This window comes from Anomaloglossus baeobatrachus, chromosome 4 (genome assembly GCF_048569485.1).
Source record: "Anomaloglossus baeobatrachus isolate aAnoBae1 chromosome 4, aAnoBae1.hap1, whole genome shotgun sequence".
Lineage (NCBI taxonomy): Eukaryota > Metazoa > Chordata > Amphibia > Anura > Aromobatidae > Anomaloglossus > Anomaloglossus baeobatrachus.
Window position 1 is genome coordinate 115527279 of NC_134356.1, and position 26398 is coordinate 115553676.

General features: G+C 47.2%; 1 protein-coding gene across 2 annotated transcripts in view; it reads left to right on the plus strand.

Moving 5' to 3' along the window:
- The window catches only part of RGS14 (regulator of G protein signaling 14), a 277457-nt gene that overhangs the window by 191781 nt on the left and 59278 nt on the right, over positions 1-26398 (plus strand). For both annotated transcript variants that reach the window (XM_075344512.1, XM_075344513.1), the window contains one exon: positions 17976-18052. In XM_075344512.1, coding sequence (XP_075200627.1) covers positions 17976-18052 — 77 coding nt within the window. The remainder of the gene's footprint in view (positions 1-17975; positions 18053-26398) is intronic.

A 26398-nucleotide genomic window follows, 5' to 3' on the forward strand; every position in this document is an offset into this window, starting at 1 on the left:
CAATAGCTACCTATACCTAGTATAATGCCCTCACAGCCCCCCTATTCACACTGTGATGACCTCACAGTATAATTCCCATAAGATACCAACCCATTTTTCTGTATAAAAAAACTAAAAACACTAATCCTGTTACTTGTCCTTTGCAGCCTGCATATTCTCTTCTAGCTTGTCTTGCAATGGGAGCAAACAGCATGATGCAATGATGTCATCACGTTTCCTAACTTCTCCTGTGTAACGCTGGCCTCCATGGATGGCCGCGCAGAGGTGCAGCCACTCCACTCCACTAGTTAACCAGGTGGGAGGGGCAGACTGTGGAGAGTAGGCAGTTCAGTGTTGACAGCAGAGGAGTGAAGGTGGAAGTGACACCCTAACTCGGGTTAACGGTGACCTGGTACTCAGGAGAGGTGGTTGCCGGTCGAGTACAGTGGAGTACTCCCGGTACTACGCACCGACGGGGTACAGGACTCTAGGACAGGAAATAGCTTCAAGCCGACCTATTAACACCTGCATAGCAAAGGGGACCATCCAGGACCTTGCTGACCCTAAAGAATCTGAAGACTCAGTAGCAAAGAGAGAGCCGGGGACAGGACTAGAGACTCCAACCTCACAGGGTTCACGCTACCTTCAGGCGGACAGAAGTGGACAAACAAACCGGGGACCCCCAGTGTTCCATACCATGGGGACCCACTTACCAGAGACAGCTGCAGGGGAAGAAGGTACCCGAGAAACCAGACTGGCACTGGGACGAAGAGAACCTGGACGTGAAACCAGCCGACCTCGGGCAACCAGTTAATACCTTAAAAGTGAGTAAACCAGTTGCACTGAATACCTGTCTGGACTCCTTCTTCCAACGTCTACCGCACCATACACCAACTAGGGCAATACCCTATTTGCGGAGGGACTACCATACTAGCTGCTCATACTGTACCATCAGCCCCTGTAGAGACACTCTGCAGCGGCAGCTCCCTATACTTAGCCGCAACACCGCAAGTGGCGTCACGAATAACTTTATTCACAAATCCCCTGTAAATATCCCCATTACAAAAAGGGCCCAGGACACGGAACTGGGTAACGGCCACCATCGTGACATTCCCAATAGAGACACTGCCCAGAATTGAGTACCCCATATCCCTGGGCGTTAAACATACGTCCGCCAAAGTAACTAGTGGTGCAGGTGTGACGCCCTGGACACCCAGGGGTCACAGGTCACTACACACACCACATACACCCCCACCCTAGTAAGGTACCATCAGTCAACCAAAGACGTGATTGCCTCCCTCAGAGTCAGACAGGCACACCAGGTGGGTGGAGTCAGGCGGATAGACACGTCCTCCGAGGAGTCTGCTGGCCTGAGGCAGGGAACACAAGCAGATCGAGATTAAGTTTGGAAGTGAGAGGAGTGCAGTTCTGCCTGGGGCCTGGGTTGGAGCCTAGGACCCCCGATCAGTCAGGCAGGCAGACGGTAGTGGCCCCCTGCAGGAGACCGGGAATACAACCGGTGGAACCGTAAGGGATCAGGACAGGGTAGTGGCCCGCCGGAACCAAACCGAGGAGCCAACTGGATACCGGAGCACCAGGCAGGGTACTCAGACCCCGAACTAGGCTATAAGCCACCACCATAGTCAAATCAACTGATTGCGGTCTGGACCTCAGGGGTTCATTCCCACCTAAGTCCCGATTGAAGGCAACAGCCCAACCTGTCCGGATAGGAGCCATCGCCAAAGGACAGAGATCCAAAGGGCTAGCGTCTGTGGGCAAACGGGCTCCTACGACACTTATACGCTGGGAAGCGGACTACCAGTGCCCAGGCACAGTGGTCAAGATACATACACAGGTGCAGGAGAAATGCGGACATTACCAACCTAACAGGAAAAGCTGCAGCCGGCTACGGGCCCCGTTCATCACCCCGTTTGGTTTACCAGTGCCTCCAGTGTCTTGTATCAGAGTGAGTACACCAGTGCCCTCAGGCACCACACTGCGCTGCACCGCAACACTGCGCCCTGCACCCTCGCCAACCGGGCCCTGGGACAAACATCCCCTACCCATGGAGGGGTCAACACCTAGCTGCGCCACTACACCGCTCCCGGGAGTCCCCGTACCTTCACCGCAGCGGTGGTGTCCACAATCACCACAACTCGTGGGTGGCGTCACGAACAATCATCCCAAAACCAAATACCCGCATCCCCCGCGCATAGTGCCAAACCCCCTTGTAGAGCGACGTGACCCCCGGGTCCGTGAGAGGCTCGAGCCACCACCCGTAGAACGCGAGCACGGACCCGAGCGGCTCGGCGGCCGCAGCCGAGGCCGCGGGGCGGTACACAGGGAGTCAAAAGCATCATGAGGATTTTGAGACTATTAAAAATTGTTGCAGACCAGTGCAGCTCATGGCGTAAACCGACCCTGCTTCTAGGTGTCAGTATCTTGCCTCATGGCAGACGCACCTCTAGATGCACTGACACGTGCCTGCTTACATTCAAAAGCAAGCTCTAAACTGGCGTTGAACTGATATTGCAGCTGAATTCTTTTTAGGAGATGGTCCTAGCACTTGCTGGAATTTTTTCGAGGTACCCTGAATTCTTCTTTTCAGCAATTGAACCTCTTCGTTTGACGTTCTTGATACAATAAATGATTGATTTGTGGATAATCTTACAAGCAGCAATGTCCCTAATTGTAAAGCCATTTTGATGCAAAGCAATGAGGACTACACAAGTTTCCTTGAAGGCAACCGTGGTTAACAGGAAAGACAATGATTTCAAGCACCAGTCCCTTTTGCAAGCAACCAGTCTGCCCTTGTCCTTGATTAGTATCCCTCATATAGTATAAAAATACCACTGGACAATTATTCAATGTATTTCAGACGCAATCAGCAAGATTTCAGGGCAGCATATCAACACTGCAAGAAATTATAATCATTAAAATATAACTTTTACTCAATTCTCTAAAATGTGGTCAGAATCACAATTACAAAACAGACAAACAGCCAACATATAATAAAAGATTTAACCCCTCCTTTTCAATCAGAGGATATATATAGAGGCCAAAAACACACCGCAAATAGAAATCGGATTTATCTCACCAATTTTTGCTTTTCAATGAAGTTTATAGGGTCCATTTACGTCCATTGCCACGTGCATGTTGTATAGGTGACAGTCTCTCTGTAATTGGTACCTGTAATGGAATCACCGCATATTTCATTCTATTGAACAAACTTGCTAAGTGCATGTTATGCGAATGCAAGGTTCATGTTTCACGGGACCTGAGATGCATTTATTACTCCCCTGAAGAGTTGATTGAAACGCGTCGAGAGACACATCAGATCCTTTTGGGCTCCACTATGATAATGTAAATAAATGGACCCTATAAACCTCATTGAAAAGAAAAAATTGGTGAGATAAATCCGATTTCTATCTGCGGTGCGTTTTTTTCCTCTCTCTCTCTCTCTCTCTCTCTCTCTCTCTCTCTCTCTCTCTCTCTCTCTCTCTATATATATATATATATATATATATATATATATATATCCTCTGATTGAAAAGGAGGGGTCAAATCTTTTATTATGTGTTGGCTGTTTGTCTGTTTTGTAATTGTGATTCTGACCACATTTTAGAGAATTGAGTAAAAGTTATATTTTAATGGTTATAATTTCTTGCAGCGGATCCCTCATATAGTGCCTACTTTTGTTTTTATGATTCTGAAAGGAAAATCTGCCTTGTATGGCTGTAGTATGAACAAAGGAGGTGAAGGGTTATGTTACCATTCAAGAAATCAGTCCAAAGTCTTATTAGTGGCTGTCACCCAGCATTCTCAAAATAAAAACTCATGAAAATTAAAGAGGATGAAATAAAAACTTTATATTTGTAAGTTATTAAGATCCTAAAAATAACTTAAAAATGTAATTCTCAAGATAAATGGAGCATTCATGGAACATAATAAGGTATATAAAACGATAGTAATGTAAAATGCAATTTGGGCAAGACAATTTAATCCACTGTCTTCTCGTCATCATAGATGTTTGGTATAGGTATAATGACTATGGAAAGATTCTGTAATACATAAACTGACCACTAGATGGTGGATTTGATCTTTGCATGGTACAAGTATGCAACTGCCATATTAATCCATGGATTTCTATGATTCTATTGAATTCAATAAATGCCAAAGAAGTCTACAATTCAATTTGTTAAAGTACTTATTACCTAATATTATATTATAAAGACATTTTATTAAGGGCATTTTGGTAAAGGGAAACCTCTTTTAACCCTTAAAATTAAATTTGGACATAGGTACAGTGCCTTGCTAAAGTATTCGCTCCCTTGAACTTTTCAACCTTTTCCCACATTTCAGGCTTCAAACATAAATATATAACATTTTAATTTTTTTGTTGAAGAATCAACAACAAGTGGGACACAATTGTGAAGTTGAATGAAATTTATTGCTTATGTTAAACTTTTGTAAAAAATAAAAAACTGAAAAGTGGGGTGTGCAATATTATTCATCCCCTTTACTTTCAGTGCAGCAAACTCACTCCAGAAGTTCATTGAGGATCTCTGAATGATCCAATGTTGTCCTAAATGACTGATGATGATAAATATAAGCCACCTGTGTGTAATCTAGTATCTGTATGATTGCACCTGCTCTGTGATAGTCTCAGGGTTCTGTTTAAAGCACATATAGCATCAAGAAGACCAAGGAACACAACAGGCAGGTCCGTGATACTGTTGTGGAGAATTTTAAAGCCGGATTTGGTTACAAAAAGATTTCCAAATCTTTAAACATCCCAAGAAGCACTGTGCAAGCAATCATATTGAAATGGAGGGAGTATCATACCACTGCAAATATGCCAAGACCCGGACGTCCCTCTAAACTTTCATCTCAAACAAGAAGACTGATCAGAGATATAGCTAAGAGGCTCATTGTTACGGGGGAACTGGCAGATTAGGATAAGGTAATGTATTCCCAATCACCAGTAGGGGTCCACCGTGCTCCCAGATGGAAAAGGAGCTGCTGGCAACCCAATGGTTAGGCAGAGAAAACAGAGCTGATGACTTAGAGATAACCCAGGAGACCTGGGAACTGGTCACGTGTGTAGGGACACGTCAAACTGGACGACAACCCAGTTAGCGTTTCGGTGGAGCAGGCACTACTCCGACCACGTGTGTAGAGAACACTGCGGGTCGGATGGTAACCAGTTAGCGTTGACCGAGAAGACCGCTGCGACAGCGCCCTGTCGGCCACGTGTGTAAGACACGTCAGGCCGAGCAGTCCTCCGATTAGCGTTTCTGGTCACCACTCGACTGGCCACATGTGTAAAGGACACGTCAGACCAGATAGTCACACCAGTAGCATTTGACTGGGAAGCCGAGGAGGGAAATAGGGTTCATACAGCCAATCCAGAAGCACCCTGTTAACTCCACAGGGGTTCTGGAATACGCTGTCCGTGCACGTAGAGGGCACAACCGGACCAGTGGCGCAGCAGGTACACTGTCCGTGTGCATAGAGGGCACTCTCAGACAGGTGACGCAGCAGGTACGCTGTCCGTGTGCGCAGCTGCAGTCCAGTTAACGCCACTGGACTGCTATAGCACAACTGGAATGGCAGCAAGGAAGCACGGCGCCTGATCCTGATGTGCTGAGCCACGGGTGTCTTGGCGTGACAAGCACCGGACACCTAACCCTACCTACCACTTCCAAACAGAGGCTTATGCCGCAATAAGGCTCTAACATGGAGGTGTGCTCTGTTTGAGCAAATGTAAAGACTGCGCACCTCCACGTTGTCTCCAGCCCCTTTTATAACCTGGGTCCGCCCCAAACCTAGGGTGGACCACAATGGCACCTCCAAGGTCCAATAGCAGAGTGCCATGTGATTCAGCGACGTCACCAGCGGCCTATCCGGAACCGCAACATCATTGATGACCACATGGCAGCCACGCCCCAAACACTTCACCAGTCATCGTCTGACGGCCAATGGTGAGGTGCCGTGTCATAGGGGCGGGCCTCCGCGAGCCAGTCCGGAGTGGACACATCATCAGGACACCTGATGCCCTCTGGTCTATCAGGGCCTGCCACCTCACGGACATGCTCAGTGAAGTTCTTTCCGCACTTCGCCTCCAATGCACTAAGTGCCTGAGCATGCTCAGTAGCCTGGACAACAGTCAGCAGTCTCAGAAATAAGACTATTAGCCTGAGCATGCTCAGTAGGCACAACACAGGACTTAGGCTATGTGCGCACGTTGCGTACTGGCCCTGCAGAAATTTCTGCAGCGATTTGAACAGCACACGTGCGCTTCAAATCGCTGCAGAAACAAAAGTCGATATCATGCGCTCTGCATGTAGCCCCTCCCAGCCCCTCCCATAGACAGAGCAGGGACTGCATGCAGAGCGCACGAAAGAAGTGACATGTCACTTCTTAGAACGCGCGCTTCGGGCAGCAGCCGAAGCGCTGCGCTCTCATACGCCACGTGTGCACGTCTCCTGCACAATCTCCATAGATTATGCAGGGGACAAAGGACGCATGCATTTAGGCTGCGGTGCAGATCGCAGCGTAACTGCATGCAATTACGCAATGTGCGCACATAGCCTTAGACACAGCACGCAGTCCAAGTACCTGTGCAAAGAGGCTTTTCACACTAAGTATAGGAGCATGCTCAGTAGCCTGAACCGAGGACTTAGCCTCAGAAATCAGCCTGAGCATGCTCACTAGGCGAAACACTGGACTTAGGCTCTGGCTGGGGTAAATCGGCACACGCATGCGCACTAGCCGCCTCTCCACACTTAGACATTGAGGTGCAAGAAGCCAGCTGGACGACCCGAGGAACAGCCAAAAACGGCAGCCGGCGCCTGGGCGCAACTGGAACCGCGGCAGGCTGCTTGCGGCTATGGCGGCGCCGATTCGTAACACTCATGATCACTCTGTATGAACTGCAGAGATCTACAGCTGAGGTGGGAGAGTCTGTCCATAGGAAAACAGTCGTACACTGCACAAATCTGGCCTTTATAGAAGAGTGGCAAGAAGAAAGCCATTTCTCAAAGATATCCATAAAAAGTGTTGTTTAAAGTTTGCCACAAGCCACCTGGGAGAAACACTAAACATGTGAAAGAAGGTGCTCTGGTCATAAGAAGCAAAAATCGAACTTTTTGGGGCACAATGCCAAACGATATGTTTGGCGTAAAAGCAACACAGCTCATCACCCTGAACACACCACCACCACTGTCAAACATGGTGGTGGCAGCCTCTTGCTTTGGTTCTGCTTTTCTTCAGCAGTGACAGGGAAGATGGTTAAAATCTATGGGAATATGGCTTTAACATCCCACCTTCCTATAGCTGCCTTGGCCGGGTTACAGCATGTTCTAAGTGTGGGGTGCCCTTTACGAATCTGTGGCATGGGGTATGGGAGTGCACAGAAGTAACAACATATTGCAAGCGAGTAAGGGACCAGATTCAAGCATGTTGGGGAACAAAACTTCCACAAACACCACAGGCCCTGCTCTTCCATCAATTAACCCCTTCACGACCATGGACGGAAAGATCCGTCATGGTGCCCTGGGCCTTAACGACCAAGGACGGATCTTTCCGTCATGGCGTAATCGCGGCACCGGAGCCTCCGGTGACTGCGAAAAGTTAGCATAAACCGCAGATTCGGGGAGGAGGGGACCTGTACCTGACCTCAGGAGGGGTGGTGCCTCCTCCCCGGACCTACAGAGGCTGTGATTGGCTGACGAACACCGCTCAACCAATCACAGCCACTGTAATGTTCCAGCCACTTAAAGTGACTGAAACATTGAAATCCAGCCCTGGCCAGTGCAGTTATAGCACTGGCCATTGGCTGGAGCTGGGTGACCTCACTGGATAATCCTCCCCCAGCTCCAGTAGCTCTGATTGGAGAGATCGGCCTTGTGACTGCTGTCTCCAATCACAGTGGACCTGTTGCCGGTGACTGCCCCATCAGCTTTACTTCCCGTTCCCAGCAGCACGCCAGCATAGTGAGTGTACACAGTGCAATGGCAGGGCGACAAGCTCCGGTCCCATGCTGTTATGTGACCGACCGGAGCATGGGACCCGGAAGTTGCCGCGCTGCCATTGCACTGTATGAAACCGGCCTCCCGATCCGCCGCCGCCGCTGCCCTCCGCGATCTGCCACCCGCACCCCCACCCCTCATATCTGCTGCCCGCACCCTCACCCCCACACCTCCCGATCTGCCGCTGCCCTCCGCGATCTGCCACCCGATCTGATGCCCGCACCCCCACACCTCCCGATCCGCCGCTGCCCTCCGCGATCTGCCACCCGCACCCCCACCCCTCGTATCTGCTGCCCGCACCCTCACCCCCACACCTCCCGATCCGCCTCTGCCCTCCGCGATCTGCCACCCGATCTGCTGCCCGCACCCCCACACCTCCCGATCTGCCGCTGCCCGCACCCCCACACCTCCCGATCCGCCGCTGCCCTCCGCGATCTGCCACCCGATCTGCTGCCCGCACCCACACCTCCCGATCCGCCGCTGCCCTCCGCGATCTGCCACCCGATCTGCTGCCCGCACCCTCACCCCCACACCTCCTGATGCGCCGCCGCCGCCCTCCATCTGCCACAGTGCCACCGGTCCCCCCCAATCTGCTGCCCGGCCCCTTTCCCTCGTGATCGGCTGCTCGTCCTCTCACCTCCGTGATGTGCTGCCAGCCCCCTCCACTCGAGATCGGCTGCCCGCTTCCTCCTCCGTTATGTGCTGCCCGGCCCCGCCCCCTCTCCGTTATGTGCTGCCCGGCCCCGCCCCCTCTCCGTTATGTGCTGCCCGGCCCCGCCCCCTCTCCGTTATGTGCTGCCCGGCCACGCCCCCTCTCCGTTATGTGCTGCCCGGCCCCGCCCCCTCTCCTCCGTTATGTGCTGCCTGGCACCGCTCCCTCTCCTCCGTTATGTACTGCGCGCCCCCTCTCCGTTATGTGTTGCCCGTCCCCTCCGTTATATGCTGCGCGACCCCTCTCCTCCGTTATGTGCTGCCCACTCCCCCCCACCTCTCACCGCCGTGATCGGCTACTCGCCCCCTCCCCTGTCACCCCCGTGATGTGCGCTCCCTCACCTGTCACCGCCGTGATGTGCGCTCCCTCACCTGTCACCGCCGTGATGTGCGCTCCCTCACCTGTCACCGCCGTGATGTGCGCTCCCTCACCTGTCACCGCCGTGATGTGCGCTCCCTCACCTGTCACCCCCGTGATGTGCACTCCCTCACCTGTCACTCCCGTGATGTGCGCTCCCTCACCTGTCACCGCCGTGATGTGCGCTCCCTCACCTGTCACCGCTGTGATGTGCGCTCCCTCACCTGTCACCGCCGTGATGTGCTCTCCCTCACCTGTCACCGCCGTGATGTGCGCTCCCTCACCTGTCACCGCCGTGATGTGCACTCCCTCACCTGTCACCGCCGTGATGTGCGCTCCCTCACCTGTTACCGCCGTGATGTGCGCTCCCTCACCTGTCACCGCCGTGATGTGCGCTCCCTCACCTGTCACCGCCGTGATGTGCGCTCCCTCCCCTGTCACCCCCGTGATGTGCGCTCCCTCCCCTGTCACCCCCGTGATGTGCGCTCCCTCCCCTGTCACCCCCGTGATGTGCGCTCCCTCACCTGTCACCCCGTGATCTGTGCTCCCTCCCCTGTCACCCCCGTGATCTGTGCTCCCTCACCTGTCACCCTCGTGATCTGTGCTCCCTCACCTGTCACCCCCGTGATCTGCTGTCCGCTCTCCCTCACCTCTCACCCCCGTGATCTGTGCTCTGCTCACCTGTCTCCTCCGTGATCTGCGCTGCGCTCCCTCCCCCACCTCTCACCCTCCCCGATCTGCTGCCTCCTTCATCTCCTGTGATCCAGCTGCCTAGATCCATCCTGTAGGGTAAGTATCCCCAATCTCACCTCCCACTCCCCTTCCCACCCATCCCCCCCATCCCCCGCCGCTCCTGCATCCACTGCACCCTCTCCCATCCACCCCCACCCTATCCCAGCCGCCGTCTCACAATCACAGATGCTCCCTTTATATGCCATCTGCCGCCGCCCCATCTTCCGCCCCCCCCCCATCTGCCGCTGTTTTTTTTTTCTATGCCATGGGGGTCTAGTTTCCAAAATGGGGTCACATGTGGGGGAGCTCCACTGTTTCGGCACCTCAGGGGGTCTCCAAACACAGCATGAAATGCGCTAATTATCCCAGACTATTTTGCGTTTGAAACGTCAAATGACGCTCCTTGCCTTCCGAGCCCTGCTGTGCGCCCAAACATTTTATTTCCACCACATATGAGGTGTCTGTGTACTCAGGAGAAATTGCACAATACATTTTATGGTGCAATTTTTCCTGATACAGTTGTGAAAAAAAAGCTACCTGGTTGAAGTAACAATTTTGTGGTAAAATTTTTTTTTTTTATTTTCACGGCTCAACTCTATTAACTTTTGTGAAGCCCCCAGAGGCTCAAAGTGCTCAATAAACATCTAGATAAATTCCATGAGGGGTCTAGTTTCCAAAATGGTGTCACATGTAAGGGAGCTCCACTGTTTCGGTACCTCAGGGGCTCTCCAAACGCAACATGGTGCGGCTAACGATTCCAGCTAATTTTCTGTTCAAAAAAGTCAAATGGCGCTCCTTCCCTTCCGAGTCCTGCCGTGCGCCCAAACAGTGGTTTTTCGCCACATATGAGGTATCTGCGTGCTCAGTAGAAATTGCCCAACAAATTTTGGGGGTTCACTTAATCCTGCTACCCTTGTGAATATGCAATATTTGAGGCTAAATTAACATTTTTGTTGCAAAAAGTAAAATGTTCATTTTTTCCTTCCACATTGCTTTAGTTACTGTGAAGCACCTGAAGGGTTAATAACCTTCTTGAATGTGGTTTTGAGTAGTAAAAAAGTGGCTTTGTAAATTTTGTTGTAAAAATGAGAAATTGCTCATAAACTTTGAACCCCTATAACTTCCTTACATTTTTTTTTTTCCCAAAATTGTTCTGATGTAAAGTAGACATGTGGGAAATGTTATTTATTAATTATTTTGTGTCATATGTCTCGTTGGTTTTAGAGCATAAAAATTCAAAGTTTGAAAATTACAAAATTTTCAAAATTTTCACGAAATTTCCGTTTTTTTCACAAAGAAACGCAAAAAATATCGGCCTAAATTTACCACTAACATGAAGCCCAATATGTCCTGAAAAAACAAGCTCAGAATCACCGGGATCCGCTGAAGCGTTCCAGAGTTATATCCTCATAAACTGACACTGGTCAGAATTGCAAAAAATGGCCTGGTCTTTAGGGTCAAAATAGGCTTGGGGCTGAAGGGGTTAAGCCCCCCAAATCTGAATCTCAGAGTATGGTAGACAAAGTAAAGATTCATAGAAACATCCACACATTTTTAGTGGTGGCTCTTCGGGCTTTGTTTAGCGAGTGGCTTAAACCAAACACTCCATTAATGGGAGCGATAATATCTCAAATGAAACATCTATTGGGACTAGAACTGATAGAAGCGGAAAGGAGGAAAGAAAAATCAGCAGGAAAAGATTTTCTGCTGTGGAAAAAATTAATTGGTTTTCATTATAGTCCTCAGGAAATCCTGAAAATAATTAGCCCTTTCCGCCATACGGAATGGTATTGTCTGGAAGACCTAGGAGGGACGTTGGGGGTTTTGGGACCATCATTAGACGCTTAGCGCGTACCATATGGAGATGGTAGTCAACACCATAGCAAGAACATAATTGTGGAAGGGTTCACACTCACATTCTTATTCTTTGTTTGTGATACTACCTTTTATTTTTTCTTTCTTTGCAAGGTTTACAGTTGCATTGACGAACAAATCAATCTCATGTATGCTGATGTTTACTATTTGACCATGCAATTGACTGTTTAATTTTTTTGTTATGTTTAAAAATTTGAATAAAAAAGATGTTTAAAAAAAAAATTGTTGGGAAGATGGATGGAGCCAAATAAAGGACCATTCTTGAAGAAACCTGTTGGAGTCTGCAAAAGACCTGAGACTGGGATGGAGATTTGTCTTCCAACAAGACAATGATCCAAAACAGAAAGCAAAATCTACAATGGAATGGTTCACAAATAAACGTATCCAGGTGTTAGAATGGGCAAGTCAAAGTCCAGACCTGAATCCAATCGAGAATCTGTGGAAAGAGCTGAAAACTGCTGTTCACAAACGCTCTCCATCCATCCTCACTCAGCTCGAGCTGTTTGCAAAGGAAGAATGGACAAGAATTTCAGTCTCTCGATGTGCAAAACTGATAGACACATACTCCAAGCGACTTGCAGCTGTAATCTCAGCAAAAGGTGGCGCTACAAAGTATTAACTTAAAGGGGCTAAATAATATTGCACGCCCCACTTTTCAGTTTATTTTTTACAAAAGTTTACGAATAAATTTTGTTCAACTTCACAATTGTGTCCCACTTGTTGATTCTTCACCAAAAAATTAAATTTTTTATCTTTATGTTTGAAGCCTGAAATGTGGGAAAAGGTTTAAAAGTTCAAGGGGGCTGAATACTTTCGCAAAGCACTGTATATTGGGTTGAAGTAATACATCTTGGAGCCAAACATTTATTTTAATGTAAAATGTGGTAAAAAAAAGGTAATGATAATAGAATTTAAAGGATGAATAATCACTCAAATACATCTCTCACTATTTGGTGTTTAATAATTGAAATGTGGGGAGAATTGAAAAAAATATATATTTTTTGATTAGAATATGAGTAAACCAATTTGCTAGACTGAGCAATCAGCGAAAAGGCGAAGAAATAGTGACTAGATACACTCTAATGCAGAAGACTTTCTGTGCTAATATTTAACCCCTTCACCCCGGGGCGATTTTCTGTTTATCGTTTTTGTTTTTTCCTCCCCTTCTTCCAACAACCATAACTTTTTTATTTTTAGATCAAAATTGCCATATGAGGGCTTATTTTTTTGTGCGGGATGAGTTGTACTTTTGAATGAAACCATTAGTTTTACCATATAGTGTACTGGAAAACGGCAAAAAATTCAAAGTGCGGTGAAATTGCTTAAAAAATTAAAGGCATGACAATTTTTCTTTTTTTTGTTCACAGTGTTCACTATATGGTAAAACTGATGTATTGATATGATGCCGCAGGTTGATATGAGTAGATATCAAACATGTATACTTTTACTTTTATCTAAGGGATTAAAAAAATTCAGACGTTTGTCCAAAAAAAGAATTGCTCTTTTTGCGTAATTTTCTGAAACCCGTAGCCTTCTCATTTTTAAGGATCTAGGACTTTATTTTTTGCATCTTGAGCTGACATTTTTAGTTATTCTATCTTTGTGTGGATGCTTCGTTTTGATCACGTATTATTGCATTTTTAAAAAATTTTGCAGTGACCAAAAAAACCTTACTTTTGGTGTTTCGATTTTTTTTCTCACCACGCCATGTACTGGTCAGATTAATTGATTTTATATTTTAATAGATCGGGTTTTTCTGAACTTGAAGATACCAAATATGTATGTTTTTTTTATTTTTTTTAACTGTTTTATTTTCATGGGGTGAATGGGGCGGGATTTGAACTTTTAGGGTTTTTTGTTTTTTCATATATTTTAAAAAAATGTTTACAATTTTTATTTGTTTTATTAGTCCCCCTAGGGGAATTTTTGGATCAGCAGTCTGATTGCTTGTTTATTTCTGTTTATCAGCACGGCACAGCTCTGATCAGCAGAAATGCAGCATTCCTGTGTGAGCCGCCATTGTGTTGTCTCGTACAGGAAATACTTCATGATAGCGACAGGAGTCATCACATGACCAGTTGCTATCATGGCAACCATCGGCTCCCTGTGATCGCATCACAGGGCCGTCAACGGTGGCGGGGAAAGGAGCGATCCCCGCCACAGCCATTTAAATTGTGCTGTCACATTTTGATGCGATCTAAGAGGCAAGCAGGTGCGGGTGGATCATGGTCCACCTGTGCCTGTTAGCACCACATGTCTGCTGTTCAAATCAGCAGACATGTGCAGGGATCACAGCTGGCTCATCGCAGCAGCCGACGGTGATTACCGCGATACGACCAAGGACGTACCAGTACGTCCTTGGTCGTAAAGGTGTTAAAAGGAATCTGTCACCAGGTGTTTTCTACCCCATCTGAAAGCAGCATAATGTAGAGACAGCGATCCTGATTGAAGTGTCACTTACTGGGGTGCTCACTGTCATTTTGAGAAAATCAATGTTTTCTCTATAGTTAGTAGTAGTTATACAGAGCTCATCAGTTTTCTGGACTACCTGGCAGCATGCCAAATAGTCAACTAATGATAAGCTACTGCTGATTAAGGCCGGGGCCACACGGGGGACTACTGTGATCCTTGCATGAGACTCGACTCACGCTGGCAGCACAGCGGGAGCCGAGTGTCATGCGAGTGTCACTGTGACTGAGTTCCGATCATGCGATCGGACCACAGCTACGGGGGGTAGGCCGGCACTGAGGAGGGGCGGGCTAGCGCTCAGGAGGGGAGGGCCAGTGCTGAGGAGGGGAGGGCTGGCACTGCAGAGGGGAGGGAGGGATTTATCTCCCTCTCTCCTCCGTTGCCGGCTATTGCCATTCTCGCTCTGCACTCGGACTACACTGGTGTACTGCGAGTGCAGTGCAATTTTTCTCTCGCCCCATAGACTTGAATGGGTGCAAGAGACACAAGGATCGCATTGCACCCGCAGCATGCTGCAACTATTTTCTCGGTCCGATTAGGGCTGAGAAAATAATCGCTCATGAGTGCTGACACACAGGCTAATATTGGTCCAAGTGGAATGCGATGTTTTATCCCATTCCACTCACTCTGATTTTCATGCTGTGTGTCTTAGGCCTAACAGTGATTTTATCAAAACTACAGTAACCAGCCAAGTAAGTGAAACACAGCTGGTACCAGGGTCTCTGCCCCTACATTTTGCTTCTCTCAGATTAGGTGTTAAAAGCCTGGTTACAGATTCCCTGTAAAATACACCCCATTAGGGCACTTCTAAAGATGAGCGAATCTTCAAAAATTCTAATTTTTCCTGTAAATTTGATTTTCATAATTTTTTTTTGATGAGTATCAAATGTGCTTAATATACATATTAATTTTAATTCTCTTCACAGCTTCAACATTGGCCCTCACAGTTCCAGTAAGATCTTCAAGTCACAGCAGGTCTTCTGTCTTCTCATTGTGTCGCCCCCCGCGTCAGCAGCCTGCCGCTGCTACTCGGATCCGGATCCACAGTGGCTCGAGGGGTCTCCAGACCCAAGGGATCGGGGTCGCGTGGCCATCCGGAATAAAGGGGGGAGTATTTACAGGGTAAGGTTCGTGACGCCACCCGTGGTGTGTGGTAAGATGGAGTACCACCGCTGCGATTGGGAATACCCGGTGGCGATGGTGTGGGCAGACAGGTAAACCCCTCCACGGGTAGGGGGGGATGCCCCGGGACTTGGTGATGGTGTCGTGGAGGTGCTGTCGAGCCAGTAAGGGTTAATTGCGTACTCACTCAGTCCAATAACGCTGACACTGACAACCGTGGTAAACCAAAGTTATTGATGCCACTGCAGCAGGGAGGGAGCACACCTGGATCCCATGCCCGTTGGTGTTGCTTGTTAGCCTGTGACCTTAAGCTTGGCACCTCTTTTCTGTGGTTGGTCCCTTTTAGCATAGAACTAAATGGGTCCCGCTCACCAGTGTGGCTAACTGGGTGAGCTTGCTCTCAGGGTTCACGCTTGGCATTTTCTGGACTATGTATTGGGAAAGTCTTATCCCCCTCGTTGCACTAGTACCCCGATTTTGGAGCGGGTGGAGAATGGAACTTGAAGGCTCCGTCTTCATCGGGTAAATTACCAGTATGCCTGAAGCTACCTCCTGGCCAAGGGTCCACGTACCCCGTCGTGCCCTGGCCCCTGCCCGGTGATGGCACAAGGCCGCCGGCTGTCCTCCTCGACAGTCCGTGCACCTTGTCACGATCCCCTGCGACCGGGGTCCAGCTCCTACGAGGCTCAGACTATTGTCTGCCACCTAGTAGTCTCAAGGAGCCCAGCTCCTGACCTCTCCTCTTGAGAGTCACCACTCAACTGTCTGTCTCCTCACACTCCTGACCTCCCCTAACCAACCCCCCCAAGTGGCCAACCCTATTCCCTTCAGGCGAGCCACTGGTGTTTCTGGTGGCTGTGGTGCAGAGTGTTTCTACGGTTTTGATTAGCTTGTTCTTAGCAACACCAAAGGTCAGGGACCCGGAACCAAGAAGGAGGTGGATATCATGCAGACGGGCAGATTGCACAATACCCTGTGACGACCTGATAGGCCAGGGCGTCATATCATCATGCAGTAGCAGGGAGATAGACATCATAATGTCGTGCAAGGACTAGTCAGCGTTGGTGGCTCCAGAGACTGGATTGAACATGTAGAGAAGACTGAAGACCTTCTGTGACTGAAGACTGGACTGGAACTATGAGGAAGGACCAGAGAAAGGTGAGTATAATTTTTTAGCCCCTTCCTGGGCATTTTGAATTCAGAAAAAAATATGAAATTGCACAAATTATGTGCCGCCCCCGTGCCAGCAGCCAGGCTGCTCGGATCCAGATCCGCAGTGGCTTGAAGGGTGTCCGGACCCAGGGGTCGTGCGGCCACTCAAATGAAGGGGGTATTTACAGGGGATTGTGTTTTGAGTTCGTGACACCACCCATGATGTGTGGTAATGTGGAGTACCACCACTGCAGTTGTGAGTACCGGGGGCGATGGAGTGGAACAGCCAGGTGTTAGAACCCTCCACGGGTAGGGGGAATGCCCCAGGATTCGTTGATGGTGTCTGGGGAGTGCCGTTGGGTGCGAAGGGGGTCACGTTCGTACTTACTCAGTCCAGTAAACTAACACCATAAACTGGATAAACCAAAGTTCTGAATACCGCTGCCGCTGAGGGGAGCTAGTTTGGGTCCCATCCCTAATGGTGCTGCCTTGTGATCCGTGACCTTCCTCCTGGCACTAAGTTCACTTCTCTGTTGGTCCCGGTAGTATGGAACTAATCGGGTCTAGCTCCCCAGTATGGCTAACTGTGGGAGCTTGCTCTCAGGGTTCACGCTTGGGATTTTCTGGACTGTTTTTATGGAAAGTCCTATCCCCCTCGTTGAGCTAGTACCCCGATTTTGGAGCGGGTGGAGAGCAGATCTTGAAGGCTCCATTCTCGTTGGGTAAATTGTCAGGTTGCCTGAAGCTACTCCCTGACCTAGTGTCCACGTACCCCGTCGTGCCCTGGTCCCAGCCCGGTGATGGTACAAGGCTGCCGGCTGTCCTCCTCGACAGTTCCGTGCCCCTCCGTCTGCTACCTAGGTGTCTCCAAGGAGCCCGGCTCCTGACCTCCTCTCTCCTTCACTTCCCACACTCAACTCCCCACTGCCTGACACTTCTGACCTCCCCTTAACCAACCCCCCAAGTGGGCGACCCTATTCTACTCAGGCTGTTCACTGGTGTGTCTGGTGGGTGTGGTGCAGAGTGTACCTTACAATTTTAATCAGCTGATATAGGCAACACCATGTACTGTAGTTGGGGACCCACAACCAAGGAGGACGTGATAGTCCAGGGGCGTCACAATTACTATCAATGTGAATCCAATGGGTTTTTTTTGTTTTTCAAAATTTGAGGTAAATTTGAGTTGACACAAATTGTTTTGCTCATCTTTCCTCACTCTAATATGTGCATTCTTATACTTTTTTTGATAAATTCCATGCCTGTTATTTCGACATTTCAGTTTTATACAATATATTTAGAAACAATTCTTTAAGATTACCATGAAAATGGGTATAAAAAAAATATATTTTAGAAGCTAGAGGGAAAGTTTTCTCAAAGAGGAGATGATATGTATAGAATCTGATAAAAAAGAAATCTGGTGTTGCTAATGGGGTGCTCCTACAGAGAGGTTTCTGAACTGCACCTGTTGCTGCTCCTCAGATAGTGATATGTTGCATTGCTCCATTCTTTAAATGTGCCATACTGTATCTGGCTTGTTCTTGCAGAAGGCACTGGCACTTGATCAGGAATGCACCGTTCTTACTGACCAGGAAGTGAAGCTGGAGAACAGGATCAGCTTCGAGTAAGTTTCTTATACTGTGTTGAACCATCTTCACTAGAGCATTTGTAATTTCTTTAATAGCTGGAACCTCTGACAATAATGCCTAAGTGACCTGATAACATGTTTCTTAATGGCCCAATTAAATGATTATCTCATCATCATTAATGTTTAACATTACAGCTCTTTTTAAAAGTAAAAATTAGACTTGCACCTGAAAATCTGAATATCATATTATTACATACAAAATAATATAGAATAGTATTACCACGGGGCCCTCTTGGATTTAGCTATAATAAGAAAAAAAAGAAATAATTTGAAATGTCAGTAATAAATGTAGAAAACGAAATCAATACTACCTATTTAAATACATCACATAAATTCAGCATGAAGGTGCAGCAGCACTGTCACAGGTATGTCACAGGTGACAGACAGTCCTGTGGTTTCCGGCAATAGAAGGTCACAGAATGCTCACTGAGTTTCAATTATTCCTACTATAGGGGGTCAGGGTTACGCTCACACCTGCAGAAGTAGCCGGCACACTGGAGTCTATGTCTGATGGGAAAATATGTATGTGTATTGTGTAAATAGCCACTAGGTGGCAGTGTTATAGCACAGCTGTCCTGGCACCTTGGTGAGCAGGGAAAGAGTTAATAAAGAGGAGGAGAGTAAAACATATAAAAGTAAGAGATAGGAAATAGAGATGAGGAGAGTCCCCAGTAGCAGTGGTGTACAGAATCCCCTTTGTAGATTCTTAAGGGTCACCCCTACGACCGTGGCATGCGGGATCCAGTATAAGATTGGTGAACTGCGTCCCCAGACGTAGGGCATAGTCTGGACAGTTGGGGGTCTCTGGTGTCCGTTTCTTCCTGGCTTGAAATACCTGAAGATTCCCTTCATGATAACTGAATGTCAGTTGCGTCCTCACGGAGAAGGGTATATCTCCATCCTGGTCTGGGCATGGACGGGGGAGTGCCGTGATGTGTGGTTCTTCATGTGCGCAAGCATTCCCTGTGCGTGGGGTGAAGTGGCCCAAAAGACTTTATAATCCGGTCGGTGCTAGACTGACGTTAAGCAGAGGGATGAGGGGCCTAGAGGTGTCTTATGGAACCCAGGTGACGGAAGGATGGACAGCTGCTAAATTTAATACCAGCATGAAGTGTAGAAGGAACCTTAATGGTACATGTAACGGTGCCGGTGTAATGCGGACCGAAGTAGTGCAGCAGTGGAAGAGAAATAAAGACAGTTTGTTTAAAAGAAGAAATCATGTCTCGGTTTTATTGTCTGTGAGCAAGAATGCAATGTTGCCTGGACTGTTGTGGAGTCTTCCTGTGTGGGGTGTGGCAATGGGGGAGGCATGGGGTTAACGAGCAGCTGCGCTGCAGCCTGTTGACCCCCTGCATGCACTACTTACACTGCCTGCCCCGTGCCGGCCGCCACCACACCTGCTCTCAGTATTCAGTGTACTACCGTGTTTCCCCGAAAGTAAGACAGTGTCTTACATTCTTTTTACCCCCAAAAGTGCCACTATGTCTTACTTTCGGGGTATGTCTTATATTGGAAAAAATCCCACAGCAATCGCAGCAAGTCTCCATGCAATGTACCGTATGGGGACTTGCCGCGATTGCGCCCTAAGTGTACCGCAAGTTAAGGAAACTTAACCACCAGGGGCTGCACATGAGGGCACTGAGGCTGCGTGATTTTGTATGTTGTCCATGGTCCTGATGGACCATGGACAACATTACTGCAACATTTCAACATTTCTCGGTAGCCGAGCGTTCAGCTGAGCACCCGACCGCCGGCATGTGTCAGCTCTCAGCTGAGCGCTCAGCCGCCGGCATGTTAGGGCGTTCAGCTGAGCGCCAGACCGCCGGCATGTGTCAGCTCTCAGCTGAGCGCTAAGCCGCCGGCATGTCAGGGCGCTCAACTGAGCGCTCGGCCGCCGGCATGTCAGGGCGCTCAGCTGAGCGCTCGGCCGCCAGCATGTTAGGGCGCTCAGCTGAGCGCTTTGCCGCCGGCAAGTCAGGGCGCTCATCTGAGAGCTGTCACATGCCGGCGGCATGTCAGGGCGCTCAGCTGAGCGCTCGGCCGCCGGCATGTTAGGGCGCTCAGCTGAGCGCTTTGCCGCCGGCAAGTCAGGGCGCTCAGCTGAGCGCTCGGCCGCCGGCATGTCAGGGCGTTCAGCTGAGCGCTCGGCCGCCGGCATGTCAGGACTTTCAGCTGAGCGCTCGGCCGCCGGCATGTCAGGGCGCTCAGCTGAGCGCTCGGCCGCTGTAACTGTACTGTAAAGAAGAAAAAAAATAAATAAATAAATTTTTACTACGTCTTACTTTCGGGGTACGTCTTACATTAGCCGACCCCCCCAAAACCCCCACTATGTCTTATTATCGGGGGTGTCTTACTATCGGGGAAACACGGTAGGTATCTCCTCTGCTGAGTTTTCATCCTTTTTTCCTTTAGGTCCCATCGGAGTACCTCTTCCCCTCAGCTACTAATCATGTATATTTCCCCTTGGGTTTAAATACTCTAATTTTCCCAGAACTTGTGCTGGTGATATTCAGTTCTTTTACAAGCTCTGAATGCAAGCAGGTGTCTTGTACTTGTCTGTGGGATTGTTGCTGTTCTTTGTTGAAGTTCTTACTGAGGCATCTGGAGATAAGTTGTTCATGCGCTTTCCCCATGTGTGTGCTCCCTGTGTCTTTTTTAGTGTTTAGTGGGGTTGATGAACCCATCCATTCCCTACCTAGGGCACAGCTCTAGGGCCATCCTAGGGTCAGGTATCTGGCTCGGCGCATAGGTGTGGTACCGATCTAGTGTGGTGAGGGACCCTAGGGGCCAGTGGTAGGTTTGGTCAGGGGCAGGGGTGGGAATCAGCCGGTTCTGTCCTGTTCTGGAGAACCGGTTGTTAAAATAGCAGCCGGTTCCCAGAACCGGCAAGAAACAGATGCGGCGATCCGGTTCCCTGTATTCATTTGTGTTAGTGTCTCTTTAAGACTATAACACAAATGAATCCCGTACCTCCACGCCGCACTTCCGGGTACAGTGAAGCCTGCCTGCTCCCTGACCCGGCGTGCAGCGACGCGCTGACGCTGCAGAGGTCACAGCAGTGTGAGGAGGTCGCTCCTCCTACTGCCGTCTGTTAGCGTCAGTGTGCCTGCCTGCAGAGTGCCGCGGAAGAGGACGGAAGACAGAGGAGAAGCTGCCGGTGCCTGGAGCAAGTAAGCACTCCGTGGGCTGAAGATGCAGGGGAGCTGGGAGAGGAGCCGCATTAAGATGGCAGCTATATGTGGCTATATGGGTAGAGGGGCCACATAAGATGGGAGCTATATGTGGCTATATGGGGAGAAGAGGCCACATAAGATGGGAGCTATATGGGGAGAGGCCACATAAGATGGGAGCTGTATGGGGAGAGGAGGCCACATAAGATGGGAGCTATATGGGGAGAGGCCACATAAGATGGGAGCTATATGGGGAGAGGGGCCACATAAGATGGGAGCTATATGGGGAGAGGGGCCACATAAGATGGAAGCTATATGGGGAGAGGGGCCACATAAGATGGAAGCTATATGGGAAGAGGGGCCACATAAGATGGGAGCTATATGGGGAAAGGAGCCATATGGGACAGGATCTGCAGGGGAAAGAGGCCATAATGGGATGAGATCTGCTGGGGAAAGAGGCCATCATGGGATGAGATCTGCAAGGGAAAGAGACCATAATGAGATGGGATCTGCAGGGGAAAGAGGCCATAATGGGATGGGATCTGCAAGGGAAAGAGGCCATAATGGGATGGGATCTGCAGGGGAAAGAGACCATAATGGGATGGGATCTGCAGGGGAAAGAGGCCATAATGGGATGAGATCTGCTGGGGAAAGAGGCCATAATGGGATGAGATCTGCAAGGGAAAGAGGCCATAATGGGATGGGATCTGCAGGGGAAAGAGACCACATGGGATGAGATCTGTATGGGGAAGCAGGGCTCCTTTAGTAATAATTTTTAAAAACTGTATAAAATTAATTTAATACAATATGACTGACAGTGACGGGAACAACTGGTACTGGACAGGAGAGTTAAGGCATAGAGATTTTACTTTAAATTACTTGTATTTTTTGGTTGAGGAAAGTGCGTGAAAATGGGTGTGGCTAACAAATTGGGTGTGGTTACAGAATAATGGGTGTAGTTTTCAAATGGGCGGGTTTACATAGAACCTGTTGTTAAAAATTTGAATCCCACCCCTGGTCAGGGGTCTCCATCTTCCCCTTCCCTAGACACAGAGTTTCCCTTCCCCTCCCTTTCACCGCTCACTTGATACTTCCCCGTATCTAGCATGACAAGCCCCCGTATCTAGCATGACAAGCACATACTGTACTAAAAATTAGTAATTCAATTGCAACAAAGGCTGCAATTCATACAAAATCCCTTTTCAATGCGAACTGGATGTAAAGTAGTTAAACATTCTTTCCTAGACTATGACAGCATGTGATAAGCTTGGTAAGAAAAGGTTGTTCTCTGCACCAGCGGACCGACAAACCATGATAAAAATATCCCAGCTTCCGCAAATACCAGCAGCGTGTAGCTTGTCTGGTAACGCTGATTGTCCTCCTCACTAGCAGGACCGCCTCACTACAATCTGCATGACCCAGCTTCTGCAGATAGTTCACAGGCTCCAAGGTGAAAACCCAGCAGGGTCCATTTGATGGATCCACGTCCTGATGCAGACTTGGACCCCCGTACAGATGATAATATGAATGGCGGTATTGGATATTTTACTGTATTTTAATAGGATCCAGTTCACATTGAAAAGGGAATTTGTGTTAACAACTCCCTTACTTGAATTACTAATGTCTATTATGTGTTGTTGCACTGTCATATTAGATTTATGTGATGTATTTAAATAGGTGGTATTGATTTAGTTTTATATTTTTACATTTACATTTACTGACATTTTAAATTATTGTTTTTTTTTATTATCATGATTAAATCCCTGAGGGTCCCTTGATAATACTATTGTATATTATTTTGTATATATTAAAATTATATCCAGGTTTTCAGGTGCCAGTTTAATGTATACTTTTGATTAATTCTTTTTTCACTCTGTTGGATGTCGGAGTAAGACTTGATCACTATTGCTAATTTATAGCGAGCCCTTTCCTATTTTATTATTAATTACAGCTCTCTTTAAAAATCCCTGAGAATCTGCCTCCAGAGCTTATTTTAAATGAATGGGGCAGTAGCAGTGTGAGACATGTAGATCAGGAGGGCAGACTGTCAGTCATTATATGTCTCATGTTTCATTTAAATTAAGCTCAGGAGGCAGATTCTAGTGGAGACCTGTGTTCCATAAGTGTTAACAGCTTGTAATAATAATAATAATATTAAATAATGATAATTAATATTATTTTTTATTTTTCTGTAATAAAACATTGGATTGTAGATATCAAGTTATTGTTCAATTAAACTCTGTATGATATATATGTCCATATAAACGGTTTAGGAGGGTTAATCCTAGTGACAGATTCCCTTTAAATTTTGCACTAACATTAAGTACAATGTGTCACAAAAAACAATTCTAAAGCATTCTAAAGTTATTACCATGTAAAGTGACACGGTGAAACTGATTGCATAGGTAATGGGTTAAAGGGAACCTTTTCCCCTATGAAAACGCTGTTTACCTGCAGACATAGTGGTAATATGAAGGCAAATAGCATTTTAATTTTGTTTTGAAGTATATCTGGAAAAGTGGCTATCGGGAGAAAACAATGTTATATTCTCCCTGCAGAATTTACCAGCAAATTGCCTCTATATTCGCAGCTAGTGTTTTTGTTGCTGACAGGTAAGTATGCATAACTAATACACACCGTAGACAATCATGTGTTAGTAAGTAGGACTGCAGGGATATATACGATATATACAGTCATATGAAAAAGTTTGGGCACCGCTATTAATGTTAACCTTTTTTCTTTATAACAATTTGGGTTTTTGCAACAGCTATTTCAGTTTCATATATCTAATAACTGATGGACTCAGTAATATTTCTGGATTGAAATGAGGTTTGTTGTACTAACAGAAAATGTGCAATCCACATTTAAACAAAATTTGACCAGTGCAAAAGTATGGGCACCCTTATCAATTTCTTGATTTGAACACCCCTAACTACTACTTTTTACTGACTTACTAAAGCACTAAATTGGTTTTGTAACCTCATTGAGCTTTGAACTTCATAGGCAGGTGTATCCAATCATGAGAAAAGGTATTTAAGGTGGCCACTTGCAAGTTGTTCTCCTATTTGAATCTCCTATGAAGAGTGGCATCATGGGCTCCTCAAAACAACTCTCAAATGATCTGAAATAAAGATTATTCAACATAGTTGTTCAGGGGAAGGATACTAAAAGTTGTCTCAGAGATTTAAACTGTCAGTTTCCACTGTGAGGAACATAGTAAGGAAATGGAAGAACACAGGTACAGTTCTTGTTAAGCCCAGAAGTGGCAGGCCAAGAAAAATATCAGAAAGGCAGAGAAGAAGAATGGTGAGAACAATCAAGGACAATCCACAGACCACCTCCTAAGACCTGCAGCTTCATCTTGCTGCAGATGGTGTCAATGTGCATCGGTCAACAATACAGAGCACGTTGCACAAGGAGAAGCTGTATGGTAGAGTGATGCGAAAGAAGCTGTTTCTGCAAGCACGCCACAAACAGAGTCACCTGAGGTATGCAAAAGCACATTTGGACAAGTCAGTTACATTTTGGAAGAAGGTCCTGTGGACTGATGAAACAAAGATTGAGTTGTTTGGTCATACAAAAAGGCGTTATGCATGGAGGCAAAAAAATACGGCATTCCAAGAAAAGCGCTTGCTACCCACAGTAAAATTTGGTGGAGGTTCCATCATGCTTTGGGGCTGTGTGGCCAATGCCGGTATCGGGAATCTTGTTAAAGTTGAGGGTCGCATGGATTCAACTCAGTATCAGCAGATTCTTGACAATAATGTGCAAGAATCAGTGACGAAGTTGAAGTTACGCAGGGGATGGATATTTCAGCAAGACAATGATCCAAAACCCCGCTCCAAATCTACTCAGGCATTCATGCAGAGGAACAATTACAATGTTCTGGAATAGCCATCCCAGTCCCCAGACCTGAATATCATTGAAAATCTGTGGGATGATTTGAAGCGTGCTGTCCATGCTCGGCGACCATCAAACTTAACTGAACTGGAATTGTTTTGTAAACAGGAATGGTCAAATATACCTTCATCCAGGATCCAGGAACTCATTAAAAGCTACAGGAAGCGACTAGAGGCTGTTATTTTTGCAAAAGGAGGATCTACAAAATATTAATGTCACTTTTATGTTGAGGTGCCCATACTTTGCAACGGTCAAATTTTGTTTAAATGCGGATTGCACATTTTCTGTTAGTACAATAAACCTCATTTCAATCCAGAAATATTACTCAGTCCATCAGTTATAAGATATATGAAACTGAAATAGCTGTTGCAAAAACCCAAATTGTTATAAAAAAAAAGGTTAACATTAATAGAGGTGTCCAAACTTTTCCATATGACTTTACATTATTCATAAAAAGTTAGGAATATTTGGCTTTCGGGTGAAATTTATAGAACATATAAAAAGTTCACGCTACAGTGATATTTTATCACGAATGTAGGGCATTAAAGTAGAAGCATGTAATGGTGATTTCATCGTCTCAAACAATTCATTGAAACAAAAGCCAACAATAGTGGTGAGTACACCCCCTAAAATGTCAGTGTCTCAATAACTTGCCATGTGGCAATGAGCATCAATTATAGCTTGACAAAGACGTTTTATTTTGTTGAAAAGTTGAGTTAATGTCTATTGAGGCATGGCATCCCACTCTTCTTGGTGGGCGGCCCTTAGGTCATTGAGGTTCTGGTGTACAGAATTACGAGCCTCTAGATCAGTGTTTCTCAACTCCAGTCCTCAAGACCCACCAACAGATCATGTTTTCAGGTTTTCCTCAATGTTAGACAGGGAATAATTCCATCACCTGTGCAACATTAAGGAAATCCTGAAAACCTGATTGAGGAAAACCTGAAAACATGATCTGTTGGTGGGTCTTGAGGACTGGAGTTGAGAAACACTGCTCTAGATGGTGACTCTGATGATCCAATACGTTTTCTATGGGATTATGGTCTGGAGTGCAGATTACTCCATTTAAGGTACCACAGTCTCCATCGACTGATCCCTAATGATATGATATCGATTAACTGAAGCATTGTCGTCAATGAAGATGAAATTAGGCCTCTGTTGTTCATGCAGGGGCACAATAACTGGATTAATTATGTTATTTAACTAATAGGGACTTGTCACAGCACCATTCACAAAGTGTAAGGCAGTTCTG